Raw genomic sequence first — 27,322 nt, forward strand, 5'->3', positions numbered from 1 at the left:
GCCATCTGAGGCTGCTTTTTTGTTTCGTTTTCGTTTTTGGTTTTTGTTGTTTTGTTTCTCTTCTTTATTTTCCTTTAAAGGTTACATTCAAAACATATGAGGTTCGCCCCTGACCCTACTCCTCTCACATCAACAACCTCTTTAACCTCAGCGAGGCGAGGCTTTCTGGGAAATGAGGCGCAGGAACACTCACGAACCCATAACGTGGAAAACAGAAGAGCCAGTGGCTCTCGGGGGCTTGGAAAGGATCTTCCTTCCATATCTCAGATCCTGTTGTATTATCAAATAAGGCCATCACACGCCCCACCTTCGCTCCTGTCCTTCCACAGCTCCAGATGAGTCAGAGTCTTCTCACTGCAATTACCAGTGGTACAGTCTGTCTACTTGGAGAGGGGAGAGGGAAAGATGGGCAGCCCCCCACTGGGCGGAGGTCCTCGTCCCCTGAGGGGAATATGCAAAGGGACAACAGAAGCTAGCAGAGAGAGGCGTGGGGCAGGCAGGGCCATCCCTGTGCCTGAAGCGCCACGGGGGAAGGAGGAAGGCAAATGGCAGTGATGCACTATTGCATCACAGGTGCAGGGATATAACCTGCGCTCGCAGCAAGTGTTACTCTGTGTTCCCGGCCCCTTTCCTGACTGCTGCCTCCACCGCCATGCACCTAGGGTGGCTGTCGCTTCTGCTCCTGTCCACGGTGACCCCAGGTGCCGGGGCCTTCAGCAGGGAGCTTTTGAAATGTTTCGAGGACCCCCAGTATGAAGAGATGGTGCAGCTGGCCAAGGACGGGCTGGGGCAGACAGCAGAGAGGAAAAGCATCGTGGTGATTGGAGCGGGCATGGCCGGGCTCACTGTCGCCAAGACCCTGCAAGACGCGGGCCACCAGGTACACTAGGGGTGCAGGAGGCCTCTACGGGGGGCAGGGGAGAAGCAAGTGGGATGTACCTCGAAGCTAGAGCAAGCGATGGGTTTAGGGGTCTAGGCAAGGGCAGGGCGAGGGGCACTGGTTGGTCTGACTACTGGGTTCTGAACTGAGTTCTAACTAGGAGAGGCAAGCAAGGGCTGTGGCAGCTGGGTGACCCTCCCAGAACCAAGTAGAGGGTGTGGGAGGGATGTGTTTGGGTTTGGTGAGGCCAGGCAAGGTCTGTCCTTCTAGGTGACTGTCCTGGAGGCCTCGGGGCATGTAGGTGGCAGAATTCAGACACACAGAGTACCTGGAACCCAGTGGTACGTGGACCTTGGTCCCATGAGGATTCCTAGCAACCACAAGTAAGTGTCGGGAGACTGGCGGGGCAGCTGGGAAGGACAGGGCGGGGTCAGCACAGGGGCCAAGAGGCATAGGGCAGGCACAATGCTTCCACCGGAGTGCCGGTGACTGCGAAGCAGGACCACCCACCTCAGCTTCAGAATCGCTCTTAAATCATTACCGGGCCCCAGGTCACTTGCAGAGCCTCTCGGGGCACCCGGTTTTGCTTGTTTTTTTAAATGAAACTATTTTCATTGTCTGTTTTTAAAAAGATATATAGATCACACAAAATGTTACATTAAAAAATATAAGAAAGAATTTGATGATGTCGGAGGAGTGCAGGGTATGGGGAGTGGGGTATATGGGATCCTCATATTTCTTTGTCTTTTTTTAATTTATTTTTTAAATTTCCTTTTTTAAAAAGATACATAGATCACAAAAATGTTACATTAAAATTATTTTTAATGTAACATGGGTATGATCTATGTATCTTTTTAAAAAATGTTTTTAAGTTATTGAAACAGAAAAAAATATGAGGTTCCCATATACCCACACCTCACACACCCACTCGTCCCACATCAACAAACTCTTTTTTATTATTATGAAATTGTCTTTTTTTAAGATACAGAGATCACAAAAAAATGTTACATAAAAAATATGAGGTTCCCATATACCCCACAACCCACACTCTCACTCCTCTGACCTCAACATATTTTTAAAATTATTTTTTTATTAAATTCCTTTTTTTAAAAAGATACATAGATCACAAAAAAAGTTACACTAAAAAATATAAGAGGTTCCCATACACCCCACCCCCCACCCCTCACTCCTCCCACATCAACAACTTCTTTCATCATTGTGGCACATTCACTGCATTTGGTGGATACATTTTGGAGCTCTGCTGCACCACATGGATAAGAGTTTGCATCATAGTTTACACTCTCTCCCATTTCCTTCAGTAGGTTATGGCAGGATATATAATGTCCATCATGTGACCCTGCAGTATCATTTAGGACAACTCCAAGTCCCAAAAATGTCCCCACATCTCATCTCTTCTTCCCTCTTCTGCCCTCAGCAACTACCATGGCCACGTTCTCAAGATCAATGCTACAGTTTCTTCCATTACTTGTCACAACAGTTCTAGTAGAATAAGAGTAAATACACTATTCCATATTTTATTCCTCCATCCTGTGTACCCTGGGATGTTGATGTCCACTCCACCTCTATATCAAGAGGGTGCTTAGATCCCACATGGTTGATGGCTACAGTTCTCCTGCTTGGAGTTGTAGGTACTCTGTTTCCTGGTATGGTGGTTGACCATCTTCAGCTCCCTGTTAGCTGACCTCTGTAAGTCCAACAAACTGGAGAGTAGGAGTTGCAACTCGGCTGAGGCTCAGGGCCCAGTGGGGACATGGCCAGTCCAGAGATTCAAGTCTCCTGGGTATACACCATCCCCCTCACCAATCACAGTTTCAGTAAAAGTGACACAAAAGACATGTGTAGAAAGATCACCTCTGAGTCCAACTCTATCACACTCAGGAACACAAATCCCAAAGTAGGGCCCATTGACAAGGCACTGAACTCCAGAGCAAACTGCCATGACCACAGAAACTGTGTTTCTCCATAGCCCTCAGGAGCACCAGTAACTGGGGTTGTATCTACTTTGGCTGTCTCTGGGATCCCGCTGAGGCATGCATAAACATGACCCCTCTGATGACTTCCTGACTCTTTTTGAAGACTCTTAGCCATATAATCTCATTGGTCTTTACCAATCCCCCCTTTCATTCGAGGTTTTTTTCTAGATGCATCACCCATTAGTGATTGGTACTAATCCCTCAGCACCAAGGAGGCTCATCCCTGGGAGTCATGTCCCATGGTGAAGGGGAAGGTAATGCATTTACATGCTGAGTTTGGCTTAGAGAGTGGCCACATGTGAGCAACATGGAGACTCCCAGGAGGTAACTCTTAGGCACCCTGCAGCTCTAGGCCTAGTTCATCTTTCAGGTACACAGGCCATAAGCATAGTCATCAGTATCGAGGGCTCATTGTTGGACCATCCACCTTCACTGGTCTTTGCTGTTGCTCTTGGGGGATTGTTGTTGTTCCATTGGGGAATGTGAAGAGCTCCCCTATCTAGGAACTCAGCACTCCCGTAGTTGTTATTTGTAACTGTAACTACTATGAAAATATCCTACATATATCTGAACATTTTTATGTACCCGATATATATGCCCCAGAGAACTCCCTCCCAACCACATGTCCCCCATCAATAACACCCCATGCCAGTGTTCCTCCCCTGCCATTGTTGAACCTCTCTATGGTCTAAAACTTCAAAAATGAAGCCTAATATATTGCCAAATTCAATTAATAGGAAAATGAAATAGTAGTGGTAGGTTTAAAGATTAGAAATAGGATACAAACGAATTTAGAGAAATTAAAATAAAGTAAAAATAAATGAAAAATATCATAAAACATTGTTTTTGACATTTTGCCTATCATCACTGTAATAGTTGTTTCACTGTAGGTTCAGTGGTAAGACAATTTCTTTTGTTTCTTCCTTAGTGTCTACCTCCTTTTATTTTTCCTACTTTTTAATTTTGTCTTCAAAAAGGGTTTAGATCACAGTAATTCAGATATACTAACATAGGGGACTCCCATATATCCAACATCCAACTCTTTTCCCCCTTCCCCAGCAATGATCTTTCTACATGTTCATGTTGTATTTGCTGCAGTTGATGTAAAGATATTGAAACAGAGCTACCAATCATGGTTCCATTTGGGTTTACATTATGGCTTATATTTTAGACTCTATACTTTTCTAAATTTTCAGTTATGTTATGGTTTACATTATGGTTTACATTTTAGCCTATAGAATTTCATACATTTTTGGTGAAATTTAACATGTCCTATATCCATCATTGCATGATCTTGTCGAACAATTCCATTGACCTCCCAGTTACCTGCTTCTATCTATTTTATTCCTCTCTCTCCTCCCCTCAGAGCCCATAGTGACAACGCTTCTTCACTGTTTGAAGGCCCAGATTCACAGATACTTGCAACAATGCTGAGGGCTTGACATATTACACTCTCCCCCACTGGGAGCCACCAATTCACTTGGGAGACACAATTTCCTTTATTTCCAGAACTTCAGGCCTCCCCAGGATATTGGTATACCTTCCCACTCATTGTATGGGTCTCCACCCAATTATATAACACACTATGACAAGATGAGCACTCACACACTCCCTAGAAGCCAGCCCCTCTGCCAGACGCTCCCCTTAAGCACCTTAAGCAGGTAACCCTTCCTTATTATATTTTCTAAAGAGTTTTCTCAACATTGTAGTTTCAACCACATACCTAACAATCTCCCTTGTTCAAATGTTCCCCCCAGCCCTCCCCCCAATTCTTTGGGCCATCTGACCCACCCACCCAACCCAAGCCCCCTCAAGCCTGCAAAGCCCCACTCAAAAGTATCCTATGCCCCCATCGTATCCCTTCACTGAACTACTTACCTCCACTTTATCATAGATTTCACCCCTGTAGGCATCAACTCAAAAAATTCCTCTCCCCCACCCCCCCACCCCCAATTTCCTGTAAGCCTATCATCCAGTCTCTAGCTCTCTGAGACAGCTAGGTTTGCTTATTTCATATCACAGAGGTCATGTAGTATCTGTCCTTCAATGCCTGGCTTGCTTCACTCAACCTAAGGTCCTCAAGATTCATCCATGTTATTCCATGTGTCTGTACTGCATTCCTTCTTATAGCTGAGTAGTATTCCATTGTATGTATGTACCACATTTTGTTTATCCATTCATCTGTTCAACAACCTTTTTCATCATTGTAGCGCTATCATTGCATTTGGTGAACACTTTTTGGAGAACTGCTACACCACATGGACTACAGTTTACTTGTAGTTTACACTCCCTAGCACCAGTTTTGTTGTGTTTTTTAAAAATATTTTTTATTTGTTTTTAAAAGATACATAGATCACACAAAATGTTACATTAAAAAACATAAGATACCAACCTTCACCCGCCACTCCTCCCACATCAACAATCACTTTCATCATTGTGACACATTCATTGCATTTGGTGAATACATTTTGGAGCACTACTTCACCTCATGGATTATACTTTACATCGTAGGTTACCCTCTCCCCCAGCCCATTCAGTGGGTTATGGCAGGATATTTAAGTGAGAGCAAAACTGATTCTTCTCTGCCTCTCTAGAAGGGCACAGTTGCCGAAGGTAAATGGGATTGAAGAGGCAGAGGGCAGTGTTTGCGATGGCAGGAGTAGCAAGGTGCCCTCCTGGAAGGAAGGCCTGGGTGCCCCCTGGGCAGGCTGGGGCTCCAGGAGGGACACCTGGGCATTGGCTTGTGGCGGCTACCTGTACGGGAGACCCTACCCTTCAGAGCAGAGCTGGTCAAGCAGAGGACCTGTTAGAGACCAGAGGAAGATTCCTGTGGTGTCCAAGTGGCGCAGCCGACAGACGGCCAGAGCTGGAGGCGAGGAACTGCAGCCAGCAGGGAGGGGCCGGCAGGTGTGGAGAGACGAGAGAGCACTGGGAGGGGGGGGCCCAGGGGCCCTGCTCCTCAGGAGCAATGCACCTGTGCATCGAGGCCTGGGGGGGCCCAGGGAATCCTTGAGGGCAAGGAAGGGGCAGGCGGCATGCTCCGCCAGCAGAAAGGAGGCCAGCAGCTTCCCAGTCCTGGCTCAGCCCTCTCTGACTCACCCCACAGGCTGTCCCGTGAGTTCATCAGGAAGCTGGGGCTGAAACTCAATAAGTTCATCATGCACAATCCGCAGACCTGGGTGCTGGTCAATGGGGTGCGGCGGCAGGTGAGGGAGGTGGAGGCCCGTCCCCACCTGCTGGACTACCGCCTCAAGGCGGATGAGGAGGGCAAGACGGCGCAGCAGCTGCTCATCAAGTCTCTGCGGAAGGTGAGTGGAGGCGGGCGCAGGCAGCCCTCATGCGTGTCAGGCCCCTGACCCTTCCCCGTGAACCCCGGGCACTCCTGGGTCGCCACCTCCTTTAATTTCTCTCTCATTTGCCCAGACCCTAGGCGCAGCCATAGGGGCATCTACTGCTCTGATCTTTGTCCTCCTTCCCTCTTTCACACCCCAACTCAGACCTGTACTCAGCAGGCTCCGACACCCCAGCATCTCCACATCCCAGCACCGACACTGAACTTGTGCAGGAAGCTAAAGCGCTTCTGTTAATCTAAGCCCCCTCTCAATACAGAGATAGAGAGGACATCACCATCCCAGGGTCCACAGGATGCCAGAATAGAGTATGGATTAGGGTGGACTTACTGATATTCTACTATGGAACTATTGTGATTAGTAATGCAAGAAATTGTAACATTGATGTGGAGCAAGTAGCCACGGTAGCGGCTGAGAGTAGGGAGAGGGAAGAAGAGATATGATGTGAAGGCATTTTCAGGACTTGGAGTTGTCCTGGGTGGTACCGCAGGGACAGTTGCTGGACATTGTATGTCCTGCCATGGCCCACTGGGTGGACTGGGGCAGAGTGTAAACTACAATGTAAACCAATATCCGTGTGGTGCAACAGTGCTCCAAAATGTATTCACCAAATGCAATGAATGTCCCATGATGATGAAAGAGGTTGTTAATGTGGGAGGAGTGGGGTGAGGGGGTGGGGGGTATATGGGGACCTCTTATACTTTTTTAATGTAACATTTTTTTTAAATTTTTTTTAATAAAATAAAATAGAAAAAAAAAGAGCTTCCATTAAAACTGTCTTCCCAATCGAGGTGTTAGGTAGGTATGCTAGAACCCAGACTCTTCAAACACTGCCCCAGCTGCTTCTGCCTGTGGCCTCATTTGTCAGCGCTGCTACAGGCTGGGGTGATTCAAAACCACAGAAACACATTGTCAGTTCTGGAAGCCAGAATCCAAAATCAGTGTGTCCCCAGGGCCGTGCTGGTGCTGAAGTCTGCAGGAATCTGCCAGGTGCTTGAGGTCTAACTCTACCTTGCCTTCCATCATATGGCTATCTTCTCTCTGTCCATGCCCAAATTTCTTCTTCTTATAAGGACACCAGTCACATTGGTTTAAGGCCCACACTAACCTGGGTTTTACCTCATCTTAACTAAATAGCCTCTTCATAGATGTAGGAGTAGGACTTGGACTCTTCTTTTGGGGGGACACAATTGAACTTACAGTAGGCCATTGATCCTGCCTGGTTTCTGTAGAATGACCACAGGTTGGTGGTGGGGATGAAACGAGTGACCGTGGGAATGTCAAAGTCCTGGAAATGTGGTGAGGGCCGGGGTGATAAGAATCGTCAAGTCAGATGAGTGCTAGAGAGGAGGAGCAATGCCAGACTCTGCCTGTGGTAGCTGCTCACCTTTCGCTGTTGAGCTGGGATTCCCTCCACTTTGAAAACCCCTTGACTTCCCTGCAGGGGCAGCCAGACTCTTTCACAGGAGTGCGCTACTGGGAGCCCCTGCCCATGGCCTGGGTTTGCCAAGACAGTGCAGAGGCTCTGCAGGGACACGCCCAGCCCTTGGACAGCTCAACTGGAGCCTTACTCAGCAGCTCAGGGGCCCCAACATTTTCATTTCCTAGATTGTGCAAAGCACCTGCCACGAAATGAGTTCGACTTAAGCAAGGGAAATTTATGAGCTTACGGTTCAGGGTCAGGAAAATATCCACATCAAGGCCTCATCAAGGCGATGCTTTCTTCCTGGAGCTCGGCTGCCTGCGATCCTTGGCTCCTCTGTCACGCGGCAGGGTACATGGTGGCACCTGCTTGGTCTCTCCCTTCTCCCTGGGTTTCATCGCTGCTGTGGCTTTCTCTCTGTATTTATCCTCTTGTAAAGGCCTCCAAAAACAGGATGAAGATTTGTCCTGAATAAGGTGGGCCACCCATTAACTAGACAGCCTCATCAAAAGAGAGTGTGGCCACAGGAGTTGCTGAGGCCAGGGAGAGGGAAGAAGAGATGAGATGTGGGGGTGTTTTTGGGACTTGGAGTTGTCAGAAATGATATTTCAGGGACAGGTGCTGGACATTATCTATCCTGCCATAACCCACTGAATGGACTGGGGAAGAGTGTAAAACTACAATGTGAGCTATAATCCATGTGGTGCAGCAGTGCCGCAAAATGTATTCACCAAATGAAGTGAATGTGCCACAATGATAAAAGAAGTTGTTGATGTGGGAGGAGTGGGGGTGGGAGGTGGGGTATGTGGGAACCTAATATTTTTTAATGTAACATTGTTTGTGATTTATGTATCTTCAAAAACATACTGTTAAAAAATTAAATGCTCAAAAAAAAAAAGACCCATCCTGAATGAGAGTGGTGGGTCACACCTTAACTGAACAGCCTCATCAAAAGCCCTGCTTCCAATGGCTTTACTTCCACAACCGGGGGCTCCAGCCATTCCTGTACCATTCACCGTGACCTGGTTAAGACTAAAGAAGTGTGCCCCACACAGGAAGAGGGTGGTAGACTTTCCTCCTCCAGAACTCCAGTATAATGGCCTGGCCCTCACCTCCACAACCCTCATCGTCTGTCCAGAACCAGAGGTTAGGTTTTCACCACCTGAACTCATCTAGCAAGTCTCACGTGCCTGCACAATTAGATGGGAGTGGATGGGGATGGGGCAAGGGGCATGCACAGAGCCTTCAGATCTGATGGGCACCAGTCCCCAGCATCTCTCCTTCTCTCTTTTCCCCATGCCCAGGTGGAGGAAGAGCTGAAGCAAGGTACCACCTGCAGCCAGCTGCTGGCGAAATATGACTCCTTCTCCACCAAGGTCAGTCCCCCTGGAATCCCCCTTCCTGCAGCCCACACCCCATCAAGCAGGGCTCAGTCCCCTCCCCAGGCTCAAGGCAGAAGTTAGGGATGTTCAGCATTGAGGTGGTCCCAGATCTCAGAGGGAACCTGTGCCCAGAAATCACCCTCCCATTGGTCAGGTATCCCCAAGAGTGAAAGCCACATCCTTCCTCTCTGCCCTTTACCTGTGGCAGTCACAATGGCCCCTGCAATTTCCTAAGTACACCAAGCCGACCCTTCCTTCAGGACATCTTCCCTCTGCCTGGAGTCACTCACATGTCCCCTTTGAGTTGAGCTTTCCCTCTCCACTCTGGCAGTCCATTATTGACTGCCCTTCCCTGCTTTGTCTCCCTCCACAACACTGTTCACACTTTTCACCATGCGTACTTTACTTAACTTGTGTGTGAGCTGTATCGCACGATAGAAGGTGAGTTCTATGAGGGCAGGAACAGGCTTTCTTCTTTATTATAGAAGTGGTGCATTTAGAGAAAAATCATGTAGAACACACAGGGTTCCCATATACCACGCCATGATTAACACCTTACACGAGTGTGGTACATCTGTTACAATTGATGAAAGCACATTTTTATACTTGTACTATTAACTGTAGTCCACAGTATAACTTAGGGTTCACTGTGTTGTGCATTCCTTGGATTTTTTTAAAAAATTTAATTCTAGTAACCTATATAAACCCAACATTCCCCCTTTTAACTACACACAAATATATAATCCAGTATTACTGATTACATTCACAATGTTGTGCTACCACCACCATCCATTACCAAAACGTTTTGATCATCCCAAATTAAAAATTCTGTACATTTTAGCCTTAACTCCTTATTCCCTACCCTCTCGCTATCAGTGCCCTTATGTTACCAGATTCTATCTAGGTTCTTGGCTATGCTGCAGAAGTGAATTTCAAAAGCATGCCGGGTGAGTTAGGCCAGTAATTTATTCAGGTAGGGAGGGAGGAGAAATGGGAGAAAATAACAGAAAATAACAGAGTAGGGGTCCCAGGTAGAGAGAAAAGGGGTGAAAGGGATGAAGAGGGCTGAATTATAAACTACAATTCTCCATTATAGATTATAAAAAGTCCCCAGGTTTACTTGTGTGGCCATATGGTGGAGGAAAAATGGCAAAAATGACACAAAGAGGGCAGGATGGATCTGTAGACAAAAAGAGCAAGGCAAGCACCTCCGCTTTGTGCCTGGCTTTTAAACTGTTAATTATTTTGTCCCTTTGCTAATGGCAGGGGAGGGGGTTCCAGCTGTTTGCTGTTTGGATGGATTACCCCACCCATCAATACCTTAGTGAAGACACAATGATAAAGTTTCTAGGGAACATCCTTGTCAGAGGGAGACTTTGTTCTGGGTGGCAGAATCCGGGGGTGGGGTTCCTCCAGCAGCCATCCTAGGAGTTTCTGATGTCCACGTGGACTTTCTGTCAGGTTCCAGATCCGTCTATTCCCTATCTTACTAGCCTGCTTCATTGCCCCCTCAGCGAGTTCTACACCTTTAATCTTAAAGCGGTGCTGAAGGAAGATGATTTTTCTTCTGTAGCTGCTTCCTGCCAGTTACGGGCTCACAGACACTGCCTGAGAAGGCATAGAACTCCCTTGCTACTCTATCTCGACTGGGAGAAGACGGATCTGGCATCCTGTATGAAGCTGGATGAAGTCCCCATATGGTTAACAAGATGTTGATCCTGGAAGAAATAAATTTAATTAGAATTTTAAGAATACACGGGTCCACTAAGAGGACACTGGACCATAAGAATAGAAAAGGCCAGGTGTTTATAAATCTATATTTTCTTGACATTCGTGGGTTTTATTTTGCAGGTTTTGATTACTGTCTAGGACTGTTTTAGAGTAATTTATGTAGAGATGACATTTTTCCTTAAGGAAAGGACATACCCTTCCCTGTGCTGCAGTTAGAATGTCAAGTTCCCTGTGACTTTGCATTACCATAGCAGCAAGAGAGTCTGCTTGCTGTTTCGGAGCTTTTAAGGCACAGTGGGTTTTATCCATGCTGTTAGTTCTAGGGAGCAATTGAAATAGATAAGGAGTTTTAGTATAGATTGCCAACCCCTATTTTCGATGGTGCTGGTTATGCTTAAAGCAGCTAAGAGGGGGATGAGAAGGGACACTGCCTTTTTTAAAAAAAAAAGGACAAGGGTTTTTAAGGCAATGGGTTAGAGATTTAGATGATACATAGCTTCATTTCTTGAAGAGATATTTTAGGCCATCCAATGGCTGGCACTCGTATGACCTGTCAGGTGCTTCTGCTGAGTTGATCCCTCCTTGGACAGCTGGCTTCACTGGGGATAATGCACCCAGCTGGCAATTCCTTTAACTTTAACAGCTATGGGAATGGTTAAAACCACAGGATAAGGTTCCTTCCATTTAGGCTCTAATTGAGAGTGAGGCCTGTTTTCTTTCCAGGTTTTTATTAGAACCTGGTCTCCAGGCTTAATTTTAGGTAAAGATAATTCATGGATTTGTTGAGTTTTTCCTAGGTTGATAAAATATTTTGTGAGTTTTTTAATTTCTGGATCTAGCATGAGGTCCTGGATAAGGAAAGGCCATCCATAAACCATTTCAAAGGGGCTAAGCTGAAGTGGGTCTTTTGGAGCTAAACGTGGCCTATGGGTAAATTGATGACTAAAGGAGATGCAGTTGCCTGGCAGAGTTTAGCTGGAATTTCCTTTAAAGTGGGGTTAACTCTCTCTGCTTTCCCTGAGGATTGGGGCCTCCAGGAACTATGGAGATGATATGTAATTCCAAGGGCAGCTGACAGACCTTGGGTTATTTTACTAGTAAAAGCTGGCCCATTATCACTTTCGAGGGACTTAGGCAATCCAAACCTGGGAACTATTTCTTTTATGAGAGCTTTAAACACTTGAGTTGCCATTTCTCTCCTGGTGGGAAATGCTTCTACCCACCCAGGCAAAGTACCTACCAGTACTAAGCGGTACTTACAGCCCTGGCAAGATGGCATGTGGATGAAGTCTATTTGCCAGCTTTCCCCAGGGTATGATTCCTGCATCTGGACAGGAGAGTTTAAGGGGGGAGGATAGTTCAGCATCCCATTGTCTGAGTTATTTACTGTATACAGGGAGCAACTCCTGATAACTTCTTTGACTGTTTGCACTAGGCCCTGTCCTTTGAAGACCCACTTGGCGAAGCCAGTTAGGACATCCTTCCCCAAATGAGTGGCTTGGTGAAGTCCATGAAGGACTTTCCATTGCACTGCTCCTGGAAGGTAGACTTGAGTATTTCTAACAAGCCACCATCAGCCTCCAGGGTGAACCCCAGGCTAGCTGCCCTGGTTTGTTCATCCTGGGTATACTGTGGGACTTCAAGAACTGGTACCGGTGTTGGGATAAGGGGTAGGAGGGAGACCTGGGTTTGTGCTGCTGCTTTAGCAGCTGCATCAGCTCAAGCATTTCCCTTTGCTATAGCAGTGTTTGTTTTCTGATGTCCCGGACAATGCATAACAGCTATTTCTTAAGGTAACAGTGTGGCTTCTAGTTAATCTAGGGTTTCTTGTCTATGATTAATAGGTGACCCACTGTTCGTAAGCAAGCCTCGTTCTCACCAACAGCAGAGTGAGCGTTAAGGACAAGGAAAGCATACTTAGAGTCCGTGTAAATATGAGCCCATTTCCCAGCTGCTAGTGTTGGAGATTTGGACCCAAAGGGTATCGGGAATGAAAAAAAGAGAAAAAGTAGAAGGAAACAAAGAGAAAGAATGAGCAAGAGAGCTGGGATTAGGGGGTCTGCAAGTAATAACTCCTCAGACTACTTTATTGTTTACAAGGGACTCTCTATATACCCCGGTGGACGTGCCAATAAGCAGGAACACGGAGCCTACGTGCCAATAAGCAGGAACATTAAGTAGCATTACCCATAGTCTAAGGAATTTTTAAAAATCTTATCTCAAGGTACAAAGTCTAAGTGTTCTATTCACTACAAAAGGTATGTGCTCATCTTTTCTTTCAGCCTTGAATAGCTTGTTCCGATTTGCCAGAAACTCTTAATTGCCTGAGGTTGCAAGAGTAGCCATGGAGACAGCACTAGCCTGGAGACAGCATGTCTCTCCTTGAGAGGCCACTGCGCCTCAGTTTCCAACAGCTAGTTTTAAACTTTCGGTAAGAGCAATTAGCTCTGCTTTCTGGTCTGAAGTGCCAGGGGGAAAGCTTTGACTTCTATGGTTTCAAATTGAGAAACCACTGCATAGCCTGCCTTTTTAATTCCTTCCTTCATAAAACTGCTTCCATCTCTGAACCATTCAATGTCCGGGTTCACAAGAGGCTCATCTTTTAAATCCGGCCTGCTGGAATAGTTTTGGTTATGTTTCGAGGCAGAAGCAGAGAAGGCGTCCTTCAGGATCTGACTTTGGGCCCTCTACTGGTGGTAGGGTGTCTGGGTTAAGAGTCTGACACACCCTTATTTGCAGGTCAGGGGTTTCTAGCAATTGAACCTGGTATTTAATTAACTGGCTACCTGTAAACCACTGGTGGCCCCTGGCCTCAAGCACATCCTTTACCTGGTCTGGGGTGAAAACTGTGAGCGGTTGCCCCCAAATTAGTTTGCCGGCTTTCTCAATTAAAAGGGCTGTTGCCCCCATTGCTCTTAAGCAAGGTGGCCATCCCTGTGCTGTACTGTTTAGCAGTTTAGAGAAATAAGCTACAGGTCAAGAAACTTCACCCAGTTTTTGGACTAACACTCCCAGAGCTATTCCTTTCTTTTCAGTTATGTATAGAAAGAAAGGCCTGCTTAGGTTAGAAATTCCTAGTGCTGGAGCACTAACTAAGGCCTGTTTTAGGGCATTGAAGGCAACTTTCTGGCTTGTTCCCCACTCTAAGGGTTGGTTATCCACTCCTGCAATAGCACTGTACAGTGACTGGGCTATTTTCCCAAACTTCGGTACCCACAGTCTACAGTAACCAGCCATTCCTAGAAAAGTTCTCAGCTGTTTCTTTGAGGTAGGAGAATACTAGTGATAGCTTGAATTCTTTCTGGGGAGAGAGGCCTTTCCCCCAGGGTAAGAAGGAACCCTAAATAGAAAGCTTTTTGCTGAGAGATTCCTGCCTTGGATGCTGATACCCTATAGCCCCTATCAGCTAGGAAATGAAGGACTAAAACGGTATTGGCATCAGAAACTTCCTTCATTGGACAGCAAAGCAACAGATCATCCACATATTGTAAAAGGACACTCTGTGGCAAGTGGCGGTCAGCTAGGTCCTGAGCTAAGGCATTCCCAAAAATATGGGGGCTGTTGCAGAACCCTTGAGGCAACATAGTCCATGTAAGTTGGACTGGGTCCCTAGTGTTGGACTCCTGCCATTCAAAGGCTAAAAAGAATTGAGAGTCCAGGTAGAGAGGAATGCAGAAAAAGGCATCCTTTAAGTCTAGAATGGTAAACCAAGCTGCAGTTTCTGGGACCCGGTTTAGCAGAGTATAAGGGTTGGGTACAACTGGGTGAATTGGTATTACAAAGCTACTGACTGCTCTCAAGTCTTGAACTAGCCTGTAGGTACCATTGGGCTTTTTCTCAGGTAGAATTGTCATGTTGCAGGGAGATTGGCAGGGAATTAGTAGGTTATTCTCCAAGAATTTTTTAACTGTGGGCTGGAGGCCTTTAACAGCCTCCTCCTTGAGGGGGTACTGCTTTTTATGAGGGTATGGCTAGTTAACATCATAAGAAATGGAAACTGGGGGAATCCAGAGGGCCCTTCCAGGTATCCCAATTTCCCAAACAATAGAATTTACGTTACTTTTGATTTCCTGGGGAATGGCCGTTGATGAAACACCAGACTCTTGATCCAGAACCATGGCTAAACACAGAGTTCCACGTTCTTCCTGGGAGCACTGGGCTACAGGCACCTTCGAGGTTCTATTTATCCTTACTAGTTGGATGCATGCCCCCAGAGTACTAGGTAAATCTCACCCCAGTAAGGGGGTGGGACATTCAGGGACAATTAAAAATTCATGGCTTACAATTAGGTTTCCTGTCTGGCAGAGAAGGGGTTCAGTAAAAGATCGAACTTTAGTTCTACCATCTACACCCACTACCGGACAGGTTCTAGGGGAGGGAGGTTTGGAGTGACAGGTCAGAACTGAGTAAGTGGCTTCTGTATCAATTAAAAAGTTAATTTTTTTACCTGCCACATCGAAGATCACCTGGGGCTCCTCTAGTTCGATGTTCCATGGAGTCATCCACGGAGATGCTCTGTGTCCCAGGCCCCCTCAGTCCTCCACAGGGAAGCTGTTGCCACCAGGGCCCTGCGGCCTGTTTTCCCATACCGGGAGCAGGAATGGGGGGTGGGGGGGTCCTTGTGTGGGTTAGGGCAGTTTTTCTTCCAGGGGCTATTCTCTTCAAAGTTGAAGCGGGATCTCGAGGGTCTGGAGCCTGAGCTGGGGTGACCCCGAGGTGGCTGGCTGCCATTTATGGCAACTGCAAGTAGCTGAGCTTCTGCCTGTCCCTCTTTGCCCTCTACTCCTTAAAGGCCTGGTCAGGGTTGTTGAAGACAGAAAAAGCTCCTTTTCAAAGAGAATTCTTTGAGGTTCCAGGACCTAGAGCTAGCTTTCGGCATTTTCTTTTCATATCTGGAGCTGCCTGGCCGATGAAATAGGTTTTTAACATAATCGGTCCCTCCGCTGGGTCTGGATTAACTTGGGTATACTTTCTCATAGTTTCTACTAGTCTCTCTTGGAACAGGGCAGGGTTTTCCTTTTCCATCTGGGTTATTCCCTGCAGCTTATTATAATTAACAGACTTGACAATGCACTTGTTCATTCCCAGTAGTAATCATGTTATCATATAATCATATAAGCTCTTGCTTGCCCTCTTTGGTAGTTCCAGTTAGGATCAACCTCTGGAACTGCCGCAACCCCTACAGCATATTGCTGGGGCTGCTGGGCAGCCATCCCATCCCCATGCCCCTGGGCTGCTTCTCAAATGCCGCGCTTTTCTTCAGGGGTGCAGCACGAGACTAGGATAACATGCATTTCTCCCCGTGTTAGCTCAAAATTTAGGGTTAACTTTTGGAATTCCTCAGTAAACTTATCTGGGTCTTCTGAAAATTGCCCCGACTGTTCCTTCCACTGAGTTAAATCTGTCATGGAGAAGGGAACATGGACTCTAATTGTTCTTGCTTCTCCATTTGCTCCTTTCCTTACTGGGTAGAGGCCGTCTTTGTGTTTCCCTATTAGGGTGGAAAGATGCTCCACTTCTTGTGACTCCTGCTGGGGTAGCATAGGCACAAGAGGCATGGAAGCAGAGGCTGGAGGGAGGCGGGACCGAGGAGGGGATCATCTAAGATACCACCCTCCCCTTCAGGGAGTGGTTTCACTTCTTGAGCATAACATAACTTGCAAGATCCACTGAACCTTGTATCCTGATATAGAGCCATAAAAAGATGAACATATGAAACCTCTGACTGCTTTCTTTCCTTCTTACAGAGGAAGTATATTTGCAAAATGCTGTCATAATTTAGAGTACCGTTTACAGGCCAATTTTGGCCACCTTCAAAGCTATACTGTGGTCATGCAGTGTTGCAGAAGAAGATCAGTTTCTCCTTCTTCAACCCTTCAGTTGGTAGGGTTGTCCAGTTCATGAGAATACATCCAAATGGGGAGTCTGCTGGTATGTTAGAGGTTGCACCCATTATTCTAGGAAGAATGAGAAGCACTTTTTAGTCGACCTTTAGCATCCCAGGATTCTAGCCTGACTAAACTCACCAGTCGACGTAATTTGGAGCTGAAGCCCTGTCTCAGCATCCTGAGAATATTTATTTTCAGGGCATAAGTGGCCCACAAGCATCCTTGTGGGCAGGTCTTGGGGGTATCTGATTCCAGATATCAGATAAATGAGCCCAAGCTGACTGGGAGGCCTGAGCAGTGGCCCCAAATCAAAGCACCAGAGATGTTTGTCCCAGCGGATATATGGCTGCTCTCTGAATGGAAGGGCGCAAGGAATGGGGGCCATTCAGTTTCCTGCTCTGGTTCTCGGCACCCCTACTTTCCAGGGTCCGAGACCAACCCAAATAGAAGTTCCTGAGTGAAATCTCAGGAAATGTTTGGCTGCTCACTAATCGCCACCACCCCAGGAAATCAGAGAGCCCCTGCCGCAGGGATACCCGGGGCAGGCTGGACTTGGGAGACAGGCCGAAGTGATTTCTAACCTGAAGCTGCCAAGTCGAACTGTGCTTCTTTCTCCTATCCTTTCAGAATTATTAAGTGCAGTCTTAGTTCTTATTTTACTGTGATACTTTTCCAGTTAAACCAGTTATTAAAAGACCATTAAGTAATTAGAGGTTAATTGTACAAAGTTAATAGACTCTGGGGTCCAGAGGCAATAGCTCCCCTGCTAAACAAAGGCACTTTCCACGAGAACTTTATTTTCCCGTTTTTAAAACAGACCAAAGCATCCTAACAAACCTGCAAAGAAAGATTCAGTAAAAAATTAAAATATGGGTAAAGGTTAGAAATTGCAAGGGTGTTCTGGCCACGTGGCCACCCTGAGGAGAACGCCCATGGCATCCGTTTAGACTCTGCCCATGGTCTTTGGGCTTCCTTCCTCCAGGTGGGTGCGGTCAGTAGGAAAGCCGCTAGCAGAGGCCTGGGCCCAGTGGAGGGGTAAGCTCGCAGGCCTCCACTACTGCCCTGTGCCCTCTCGAAAGGGCTGCGGGAGAAGGAAGGCAGCGGTCTCCAGCGTCGAGGGCAAAGTCTTGCTTGAAAGACCAGCATCATAGTGAACTCCCATGCTGTGCCCCAACCCTCCCGACTGGGGTTAGATCTAACAAGATGGAGTGTGCGGCGCAGACACAAAGAATTTCCAAACCTCAGCCCCTTCCCTCCCAGGATCACAACCTTTGGGGACTCAGACGCAAACGCGTTTAAAATAGAGAACCAAAGGAAGGCATTAAGCAGGCTGTAGCCCATAGTTTCACTTACCAATGAACGCCTTGACTGGCTAGCCAAATATGTTACCAGATTCTATCTGGATTCTCAGGTGTGCTGCAGAAATTAATTTTGAAAGCATGCCAGGTGAGTAAGGCCAGTAATTTGTTCAGGTAGGGAGGGAAGAGAAATGGGAGAAAATAAGAGAGCAGGGCTCCCAGGGAGAGGAAAAAGGGGTGAAAGGGATGAAGAGGGCTGATTTACAAGCTACAATTCCCCATTATAGATTATAAATCCACAGGTTTACTTGCGTGGCCACGTGGCAGAAGGAAAATGATGAAAACAACACAAAGACGGCAGGAGGGTCCATACGCAAAAAGAGCAAGGCAAGAGCCCGCGCTTGTGCCTAGCTTTTAAACTGTTAATTATTTTGTCCCATTGCAAATGGCAGGGGAGGGGGTTCCAGTTGTTTGCTATTTGGGTTGGTTACCCCACCCGTAATTCCTTAGCGTGGACCCAATGATAAAGTTTCTAGGGAACATCTGGGTTTTTCCTTGTTCTCAGGAGGGAGTCTTTGTTCTGGATAGCAGAATCCGGAGGTGGGGTTCCTCCAGCAGCCATCTTGGGGGTTTCTGATGTCCAGGTGGACTCTCTGTCAGGTTCCAGATCAGTCTATTCCCTATCTTATTAGCCTGCTTCACTTATAATGTGTGTTCTAGATTCTGATTCTTTGCTTGCTTATTATAATTTTGTCATACTAGTGTGACCTTACGTATTTGTCCTTTTGTGTCTGACTTATTTCACTCAACCTGATGTCTTCAGGGTACTTTCATGTTGTCATATGTATCAGAATGTTATACCTTTCTATGGCTAGATTATATTCCATTGTGGGCGTTTACCACATTTTGTTTATCCATTCATTGATTGATGGGCTCTTGGATTGCGTCCATCTTTCAACAGATGTGAATAACACAAATGTTCATGTTTGTTTGAAACACTGCTTTCAATTATTTTGGGTATATACCTAAAGTGGAATTGTCAGGTCATATGGTAAATACATACTTAACTCTCTGAGAAACTGCCAAACTGTCTTCCCACCAGCATTGAATGACTCTTCCTGTATCTTCATATCTTCTTTAATACTCGTATTTTTCTGTTTAACAGTAGCTTCTAGAGGGTATAAAATGGTATGTTATTGTGGTTTTGATTTGCATTTCTCTAATGGTTAATAATGTTGAGGTTCTTCTCGTGTGCTTTATGGCCATTTGTATATCTTCTTTGGAAAAATGTCTATTCAACTATTTACCCATTTTGAATTGGGTTGCTTTTCTTTGTTGATAATTTAAAGGATTTCTTTATATATTCTAGATATTAAACACATGAGATATGTGATTTTCAAACATTTTCTCCCATTGTGTAAGTTGTCATTTTGCTTTCATGATAAAGTCCACTGAGATGCAAAACTGTTAAATTTTTATGCGGTCCCATTTATCTATTTTATTCTTTTGTTATTTGTACTTCAGATGTAAAGTCTAAGAAACCGTTGACTGACACAAGGTCCTGAAGATGCTTCCCTATGTTTTCTTCTAGGAGTTTTATAGTCCTCATTCTTATCTTTAGGTATCTGATCAATTTTGAGTTGACTTTTATATATGCATGTGGTAGTGTTGTCGAATTTGAGAGAGGTTTAATTATTTGCATATAGAGAGGCCAGGACTCAGGAAAAATTTTGAGAAGGAAAAATGGTTTATTGACGGCTGGCCGGATTCGAGAGCTTTTTGTTTTAATCCCGAGCCTGGAACAAGATTTTTGAGTTCTTTTTATACAGAGGAAAGGCTAAAAGGTCTTTTTGTTTCCATTTTTAATAGGCTTGAATTAGCATATATATCTTCTACATCTTAGGTAAGCTTTTAGCATGGACTTCAGGCATTCTAGATAAGGTTTTAGCATATTTGGTTTGCATTTCCCCTGAATACTTCAAGTTTATAGACTTTGCATTGTTAAACTGTTTCCTGGGACTGGAGTCCTTGCCATGGTTACTAAGGGCAGGACTGCAGCCTTTTATCACCGCACACTCACAAGTTACAGATAGTTTAGGTTATCTCTGAAGAGACAAAGAGCCTTCCACCCATAGCCCACATTAGTAGGAGTCCACTTTCATTCTTTTGCAAATGAGTGGAGATCCAGTTTTCCTAGCCACATTTGTTAAAGATACTATTCTTTCCTAGTTGAGTGGTTTTTGCCCCCTTGTCAAAATTCAATAAGTGAAAGGATTGATTTCTGAACCCTCATTTTGATACCAGGGTCAGTCTATTCTTGTGCCAGTACCAGGCTATTTTAATTACAGTGGCTTTGTAATAAGTTTTATAACTGGAAAGTGTTCATCCTCCAACTTTCTTCCTCTTTTTCAGGATGGCTTTGGCTATTTAGGGCCCCTCACCCTACCATATAAATATGATGATTGTCTTTTCCATTTCTGTAAAGGAGGTTGTTGGAATTTTTAGTGGGATTGGTTTGAGTATATTGCTTTCAGTAGAATTGCCATCTTAACAATATTTAGACTTCCATTCCATGAGCATGGCATGTCCTTCCATTTGTTTAGGTTATATTTAACTCATTTTAGCAATGCATTTCAGATTTCTGGAAACAAGTTCTTTACATCTCTGGTTAGATTTATTCCTTCATTTTTGATTCTTTTAGTTGCTATTTCAAATGGAATTTTTCTTGATTTATTCTTCCAATTGTTCATTAATAGGGTGTAGAAACACCACTGATTTTTACGTGTTGATCTCATACCCCGCCACTTTGCTGAATTTGTTTATTAACTCTAGTAGCTTTGTTGTGGATTTTTCAGAATTTTCTGGATATAGAATCATGCCATCTACAAATAGGGAAACTTTTATTTCTTCCTTTCCAATTTGGATGTGCTCTGTTTCTTTTTCTTGCTTAATTTTTCTAGTTAGAACTTCCAGTACAATGTTGAATAAGAGTAGTGACAGTGAGCATCCTTGTCTTGCTCCTGGTCTTAGAGCAAAAGCTCTCAGTCTTTCGCCATTAAATATAATCTTAGCAGTGTGTTTTTTTGCATATCCCCTTTATCATGTTGAGCAAGGTTACTTCTATCCTAATTTTATAAGTGTTTTAATCAAGAAGGGGTGATGATTTTGTCAAATGAATTTTCTACATCAATTGAGATGACCATGTGTGTAGATTGTTTTGGGTATTTTTTCGTTTATTCTGTTAATGTGGTGTATTACATTAATTGACTTTCTTATGTTGAACCACCCTTGCATACCTGGGATAAATCCCACTTAATTATGGTGTATGACTTTTTTTTTTTTTTTAAGATTTTTTTCTCCCCTTCCCCTCTTCCGCCATTGTCTGCTATCTGTGTCCATTCGCTGTATGTTCTGTGTCCGCTTGCATTGTCAGGCGGCACCGGAAAACTGCATCTCTTTTTTTTGTGTCATCTTGCCATGCCAGCTCTCTGTGTGCGCGGTGCCACTCCTGAATGGGCTGTGCTTTTTTCACGCAGGGTGGCTCTCCTTGTGTAGCACACTCCTTGCACATGGGGCACCCCTACATGGAGGCACTCCTGTGTGGCACAGCACTCCTTGCGTGGCAGTGCTGTGCGTGGGCCAGCTTACCATATGGATCAGGAGGCCCTGGGAATCAAACCTTGGACCCTCATATGATAGGTGGATGCTCTATCAGTTGAGCCATGTCTACTTCCCTCTGACTCTTTTAAAGTGCATTCAATTTGCTGGTATTTGTTGAGGATTTTTGCATCTATAGTCATTAGTGTTATTGATCACTCATTGCTTTTCTTGTGGTATCTTTATCTGGTCTTGACATGAAGATTTGGTTGGCCTTGTGGGATGAATTAAGAGGTCACATTGTCATACCAGTCTGGGGGCTCTTAATGCCCAGCACAGTCATTCCAAAAGGGGGATCTATCTGGTTGGGTGTATCTAATGTTTCCTGTCAGTGCCAAGACTGCAAGTGAAAGGGATATGGCTATTACAGGAATACCTGTTTGGGGACAAAGTGGGGGGTGGGCACAGACCCAGAATTTATTCTGATTGGTTTCCTTTGCTCTGTGGTGGTATACAAAGGAATTGTGTTCAAGATAGGAGTACATAGTGCAAAAATAGGGTAAATAGAAGATAAAAGGAAATCATGGAAAAAATAAAATAAAAATTTAAAAATTTATAAAAAGGAAATCATGGTGAAGATAGGATATTTTGGAGGTTGAGATTGGGAGTTGGAAGGGGTATAGGATCAATAATAGAAAAGACTGAAAATAAGATAAGGAAATTCAGGCATGTCTTCAAAGCGTATGGCTTAGTGTTTGATTCTGAGAATGCAAATATGTCAGGGAGATCCTAAATAGGATTATAGGTCACTGATAAACAGTAGTTGTTTGCCAACTTAACGAAAGTGATAATGAAAGATTTTAAATTAAATATAGGAGGTAAAATTATTGTTTTTTAAAAAGGAAATAAAAACTTAGTTCTTTTTAAAGTGAGAAGACATCCTCTTAAACAAAAAAGGATGATAAAGTCAATATAAGTATCAGTGAAGCTATTCTGATATGACATAGAATCTTTGCCAGTTAAGCAAAAGCTTTTATAACCTCTCACTAAAAGCAGCCAATAATCCAAAAAAAATTTTACACTTTTAATAGAGAGAAATGCAAATTCTAATTTTACATGAAAATATTGTCTTATATGAAAGCCCTTTAAAAAAATCTTATAAATAAGCATTTCAAATCTTACCATTGAACATGAAAAATAAAATCCACTTCTCCACATCCTCTACAACTTTTTATATTCCTTTGTGTTTTTCCTACACTTTTCCTATTTCTCATTCTGCAACATCCAGTCCATTTACTTTAGGACAAAACTACTCTTTTTCCTTAACAAAACTCATCCTGTATTCCTTACATACTTAAATTACGAAAATGACCTTAGAAATCGTCTTCAAGTCAACATTCTACAAAACACAATAACTCTTGAAATAAAGCTTGCCAGAATAATATCTCAATTTGGTTAAACACAGATTTACATTTTCATCATTTTAAACTTCTAGTAGATACAATGCTAGTTTATTTCATCAGCAAATCTGTATAAATTTAGGAAGAATATACCCAAGTAGATTACAACATATTACCATGTAAAATTGGTTATATTGCACTTAATGTGGATAACTCAGAAGACATAGTTATTTTTTATTTAATTAACAATAGTCAACTAGTCCTGTTTGCCAAAGGTTTACCTAGATTAAGTATGCCTGAATTTTTAAAATATTTGGATTTAGTTATCAGAATTTTTGTTCTTGGCAGATGGGACAAGTTGAACTTCTTTGTTTAATATGAGATGTAAAGCTTTTCCTTTTTAATCTGTGAAGGAGACTTTTAAGGTTTTATTTGCCCTGACATGTAATCTTGTAAAAACTTTGCCCTGTTTCCCAGCCTTATTTGACTTTCAGATTTATCATGGAAAGAGAAATTTTGTAGGTCCCTTTCCAGGTCTGACCAGCTTTTGCCATCCAGGATTTAGCATCAGAATTCTGACCAACACATGAACAAGCTGATAAAGGTCAGATAATCCTGGATCATAGGCACCCAAAAGAATTCTAAATTCTCCCATGAATATTTGGGGAATTCTTTAATTATAGCTCTTCATTTAGTTTAGGCCCAAGGTTTAAGTGCTCTGGTGGATGGCAGATTTCCCTAGAAGTCTTAACCTTTTTGGAGCCGGGACTAAATCATCTTTCCTCAGGGCACCAAGAGGAATCAGTTAGACACCGGTGGGGAAGGGCTGGGTAAGGAAGATGAAGATGCGCAGCTTTGGCTTGCTTTGCAGTTCAGTACCCTTTGTTCTGTTTTTGCTGTTCTTTTGCCCCACCACTCCCCTCCCACATTTTCCCACAATAACAGCATCCTCCTTTAGTGTGGTCCATGTGTCACAACTGATGAACACGCCTTGGAACATTGCCACTAAACGATGATTGTGGTGTACATGCAGTTTATGCTCTCTCCCGCACATTTCTTACCAGATGTACAGTGACCTGTATCTGTCATTGCAATGTCATTCAGGACAATTCCTGAGTCCTGAAAATGCCCAAAAATTACCCCTCTTCCTCCCTCTTCCCCCTCAGAGCCTCCAGTGGCCATGGCCTCCACAGCCCTGATAATAGCTCTGAGCATAGTTCTCAGACCTCTGTGCCCAGCTGAGTGCACCCTTGTCCTGCCATCCCACCCTGATCCTTTCTGGTGCTTGCGGTCTCTGGCCCTCAGCTCCACAGACACCCTGACCCTCCTTCTCTCCCTTTGCATGTGGCTGCAGGAGTTCCTGATCAAGGTGGGGAACCTGAGCCGCGGGGCCGTGCAGATGATCGGAGACCTGATGAATGTCGATATTGGCTACTGCGAGTCCTTCATGGAGAGCTTGCGTAGGATCATCTCCTTCTACAACGAAACGTAGGGATTGGAGTGGGAGGTGGGAGAATGGGCATGGGTGTGTGGGTTACTAACCAGAAGAGTGGTGGAAGAACTTGTTAGAGCAGGTGAGGATCCCCAAAGGAACAGATAGGGGAGCAAGGGGTGAAAGCAGGTGTTTTCAAGCTCTGGAAGTCCCATCCCTCAGAGTTTCTGACTCCGAAGATCTGGACTGGGCCTGAGGTTCCCAAGTGATGCACATACCACTGGTCTAGGAACCCCACTTTAAGAACCACTGGCTAAGGGACAATCGTGCCAGGAGGTTACAGATGTTGTAGGACGATGGCCACAGCTCAAGCTTGAGGCTTTCAGCACAGAAAGATGCACTAGGGAGGCTAGATCTGGACCCACAGCCACCAGCCTACTGGCAGCTAGCCATCCACTCTGGGGCTGCAAAGGTGAAATAAAATGGAGTATGTGCTCCCTGGTTCCGTGAGACCCCACTCAGACAAACAAGGCTGTGGATAGCGACAGGAGGGCAGGCTGTGGTTGCTGGAGAGCCGAGCAGACTCAGATATTTCAGCTTCCAGACCTCTTCTTTCCCCACTAGTGTCCTCTCTGCCAATCCCCCAACTTAGGTAGTCTGGGCAAATTAGATTAAATTCAAGCCATGGTCTGCTTGAAGGAAGGATGGAAGGGAAGGGGACTCCCTAGACAGACCAGGGCTGGGGGCTAACCCTGGACCTCATAAGTGGGAAGCAGGTGCTCAACACTGAGCCACATCAGCTCCCCGAGTCAACTGCCAAGCCACATAGGTTACCATGAGTCAACTACCGAGCCGCATCGGCTCCTCTGAGTCAACTACCGAGCCACATAGATTACCCTGAGTCAACTATTAGCCACATCGGCTCCCTTGCGTCAACTGCTGAGCCACATCAGCATCCCTGAGTCAACTATTAGCCACATAGTCTCCCCTGAGTCAACTACTGAGCCACATAGGTTACTCTGAGTCAACTACTGAGCCACATCGGCTCCCCTGACATTTTTCAGTTTGTTGTTTTTGTTGCTTTTAGGAAGCATGGGGAATCAAACCTGGGACCTCCTGTGTGAAAGCAGGCGCTCAACTTCTTGAGCCACATCTGCTCCTGAATGGGGAATCTTAGTGGCACTACACCTTCATGCATAGAGAGCCCACCCTGTGCTAGGCTCTCACAAAGGGCTTTCTGTAGAAGGGGTTGAGAGTGACTGCAAGGTCTTGTGTCTTTGTCAGCACTGTGACTAAGAATCCTGGTGATGACATGGGGCTTTGGAGCACTGTGTGGAGATGGCCACCCAAAGAGGCAAGAGGGGAGTGGCTGGGTGCTAGACCACTATGCATCCTCTAAATCTTGTACCCAGCACGGGCTGGACCTGCCCACAGGGGAGGCCTTTGTCTGACCTGTCAGCCTAAAGGTGCCCCTTTCACTACCTCCTTGTAGCTAATGGTCATTTGGCCTGGCCTGTTCTCCTTCTTCCAACTGCTCATCTCTCTAGCCCTGGGCCCAAGCAAGTCCCTTAAAGGACTCAGCCCATGTCTACCCCAAATGGCCTTGCCAATCAGCTCACTTCCCTCTTTCTTGTCTATTCGTCCTCAGCTTTGATGAAATTACCGGAGGCTTTGACCAGCTCCCCACTGCCCTGCACGACTCCCTCTTGCCAAGGACTGTCCGTCTCCACTCACCAGTCGAGGAGGTGGAGGTGTCAGGTGACCATGTCCGCATCAGATACCAGACCCCCAACCCTCTGCGGCCAAGAGCACTGCTGACTGCAGACTATGTCGTCGTGGCCACCACGACCAGGGCGGCCCGGCTGCTCCGCTTTCAGCCACCCCTCTCCCCAAGCAAAGAGGATGCACTGCGTATTGTCCACTACCACAGTGCTGCCAAGGTGGCCCTGGCCTGCACACAGCGCTTCTGGGAGCGTGACGGTATCTTTGGTGGCTACTCCACCACAGACCGGCCTTCCCGCTTAATCATCTATCCCAGCCACATCTTCCCTAATGGCACAGGGGTCCTCTTGGCCTCTTTCACCCTGGACGATGACAGCTCAATCTTCACTGCCATGGACCCTGCCCGAGTGGTGGATGTCATCCTGGATGACCTGGCTGCCATCCACAACCGGCCCAAGGAGGAGCTCCGGGCCCTGTGCCCCTACTCCAAGGTCAAGGACTGGAGCCAGGACCCCTATTCCATGGGCGCCTTTGTCTCCTTCACCCCCTACCAATACGTGGACTATGTTCGGGAACTCTGCCAACCTCAAGGGCGGATCTACTTCGCCGGCGAGCACACGTCCCTGCCCCATGCCTGGATTGACACAGCCATCAAGTCAGGCCTCAGGGCCGCCCAGGACATCCAGGAGGCTGTGAACTTGGCCTCCTCAAAGGGCCCGAGAGACCTGGAAGTGTCCCAACTCAAAACTGAGCTGTAGGCAGCATCAGGGTGCACAGGAATTGGTCTACTGGGAGAAGTCTAAAAACCTAGTACCTTGTGATAAAATAAACACTCTTCATGCAAGAGGCTGTATTGGCTCTTCATCTCGTGACTATACTGAACGATTCACACACACAGCAGCATCTCATTGAGAAAGCAGGAGGGAGCTCCTCTGAAGGAGTGAGAACATGGAGACTAGTGAGGAGATGTTCCAACTGACTGACGTTAAGTTCCCCTTTTACATGGGAGAGTCTTACAAAGTTGGGGGGGGAGGGGCAGATATAAGCTTATTACTATGGTGTGCTTGTCCCATCTGATGAGCTATCTCTATTGACCCCAAAACAGTGTATTAGCAGGTGTTGCTTATCACCAACCCTGTAGCATGTGTTCCTTTTCTTAGGCAAGCCCTTCTGAAGAGGGTGTGTTAGCCAAAAGGGGTGCCAATGCAAAGTACCAGAACTCTGT

At 45.5% G+C, this 27,322-nt stretch overlaps 1 protein-coding gene across 1 annotated transcript; it reads left to right on the plus strand.

The window, feature by feature from the left end:
• Nucleotides 1-652: 652 nt before the first annotated feature.
• LOC131273033 (L-amino-acid oxidase-like) lies at nt 653-26,855 on the plus strand. Its single transcript, XM_058277918.1, has 6 exons — nt 653-880; nt 1,151-1,263; nt 5,981-6,182; nt 8,952-9,023; nt 24,298-24,431; nt 26,024-26,855. The coding sequence occupies exons 1-6, from the start codon at nt 653-655 to the stop codon at nt 26,853-26,855; spliced, it is 1,581 nt and encodes a 526-aa protein (XP_058133901.1).
• The last annotated feature ends 467 nt before the right edge of the window (nt 26,856-27,322 follow it).

Source organism: Dasypus novemcinctus, chromosome 16, assembly GCF_030445035.2.
Source record: "Dasypus novemcinctus isolate mDasNov1 chromosome 16, mDasNov1.1.hap2, whole genome shotgun sequence".
NCBI lineage: Eukaryota > Metazoa > Chordata > Mammalia > Cingulata > Dasypodidae > Dasypus > Dasypus novemcinctus.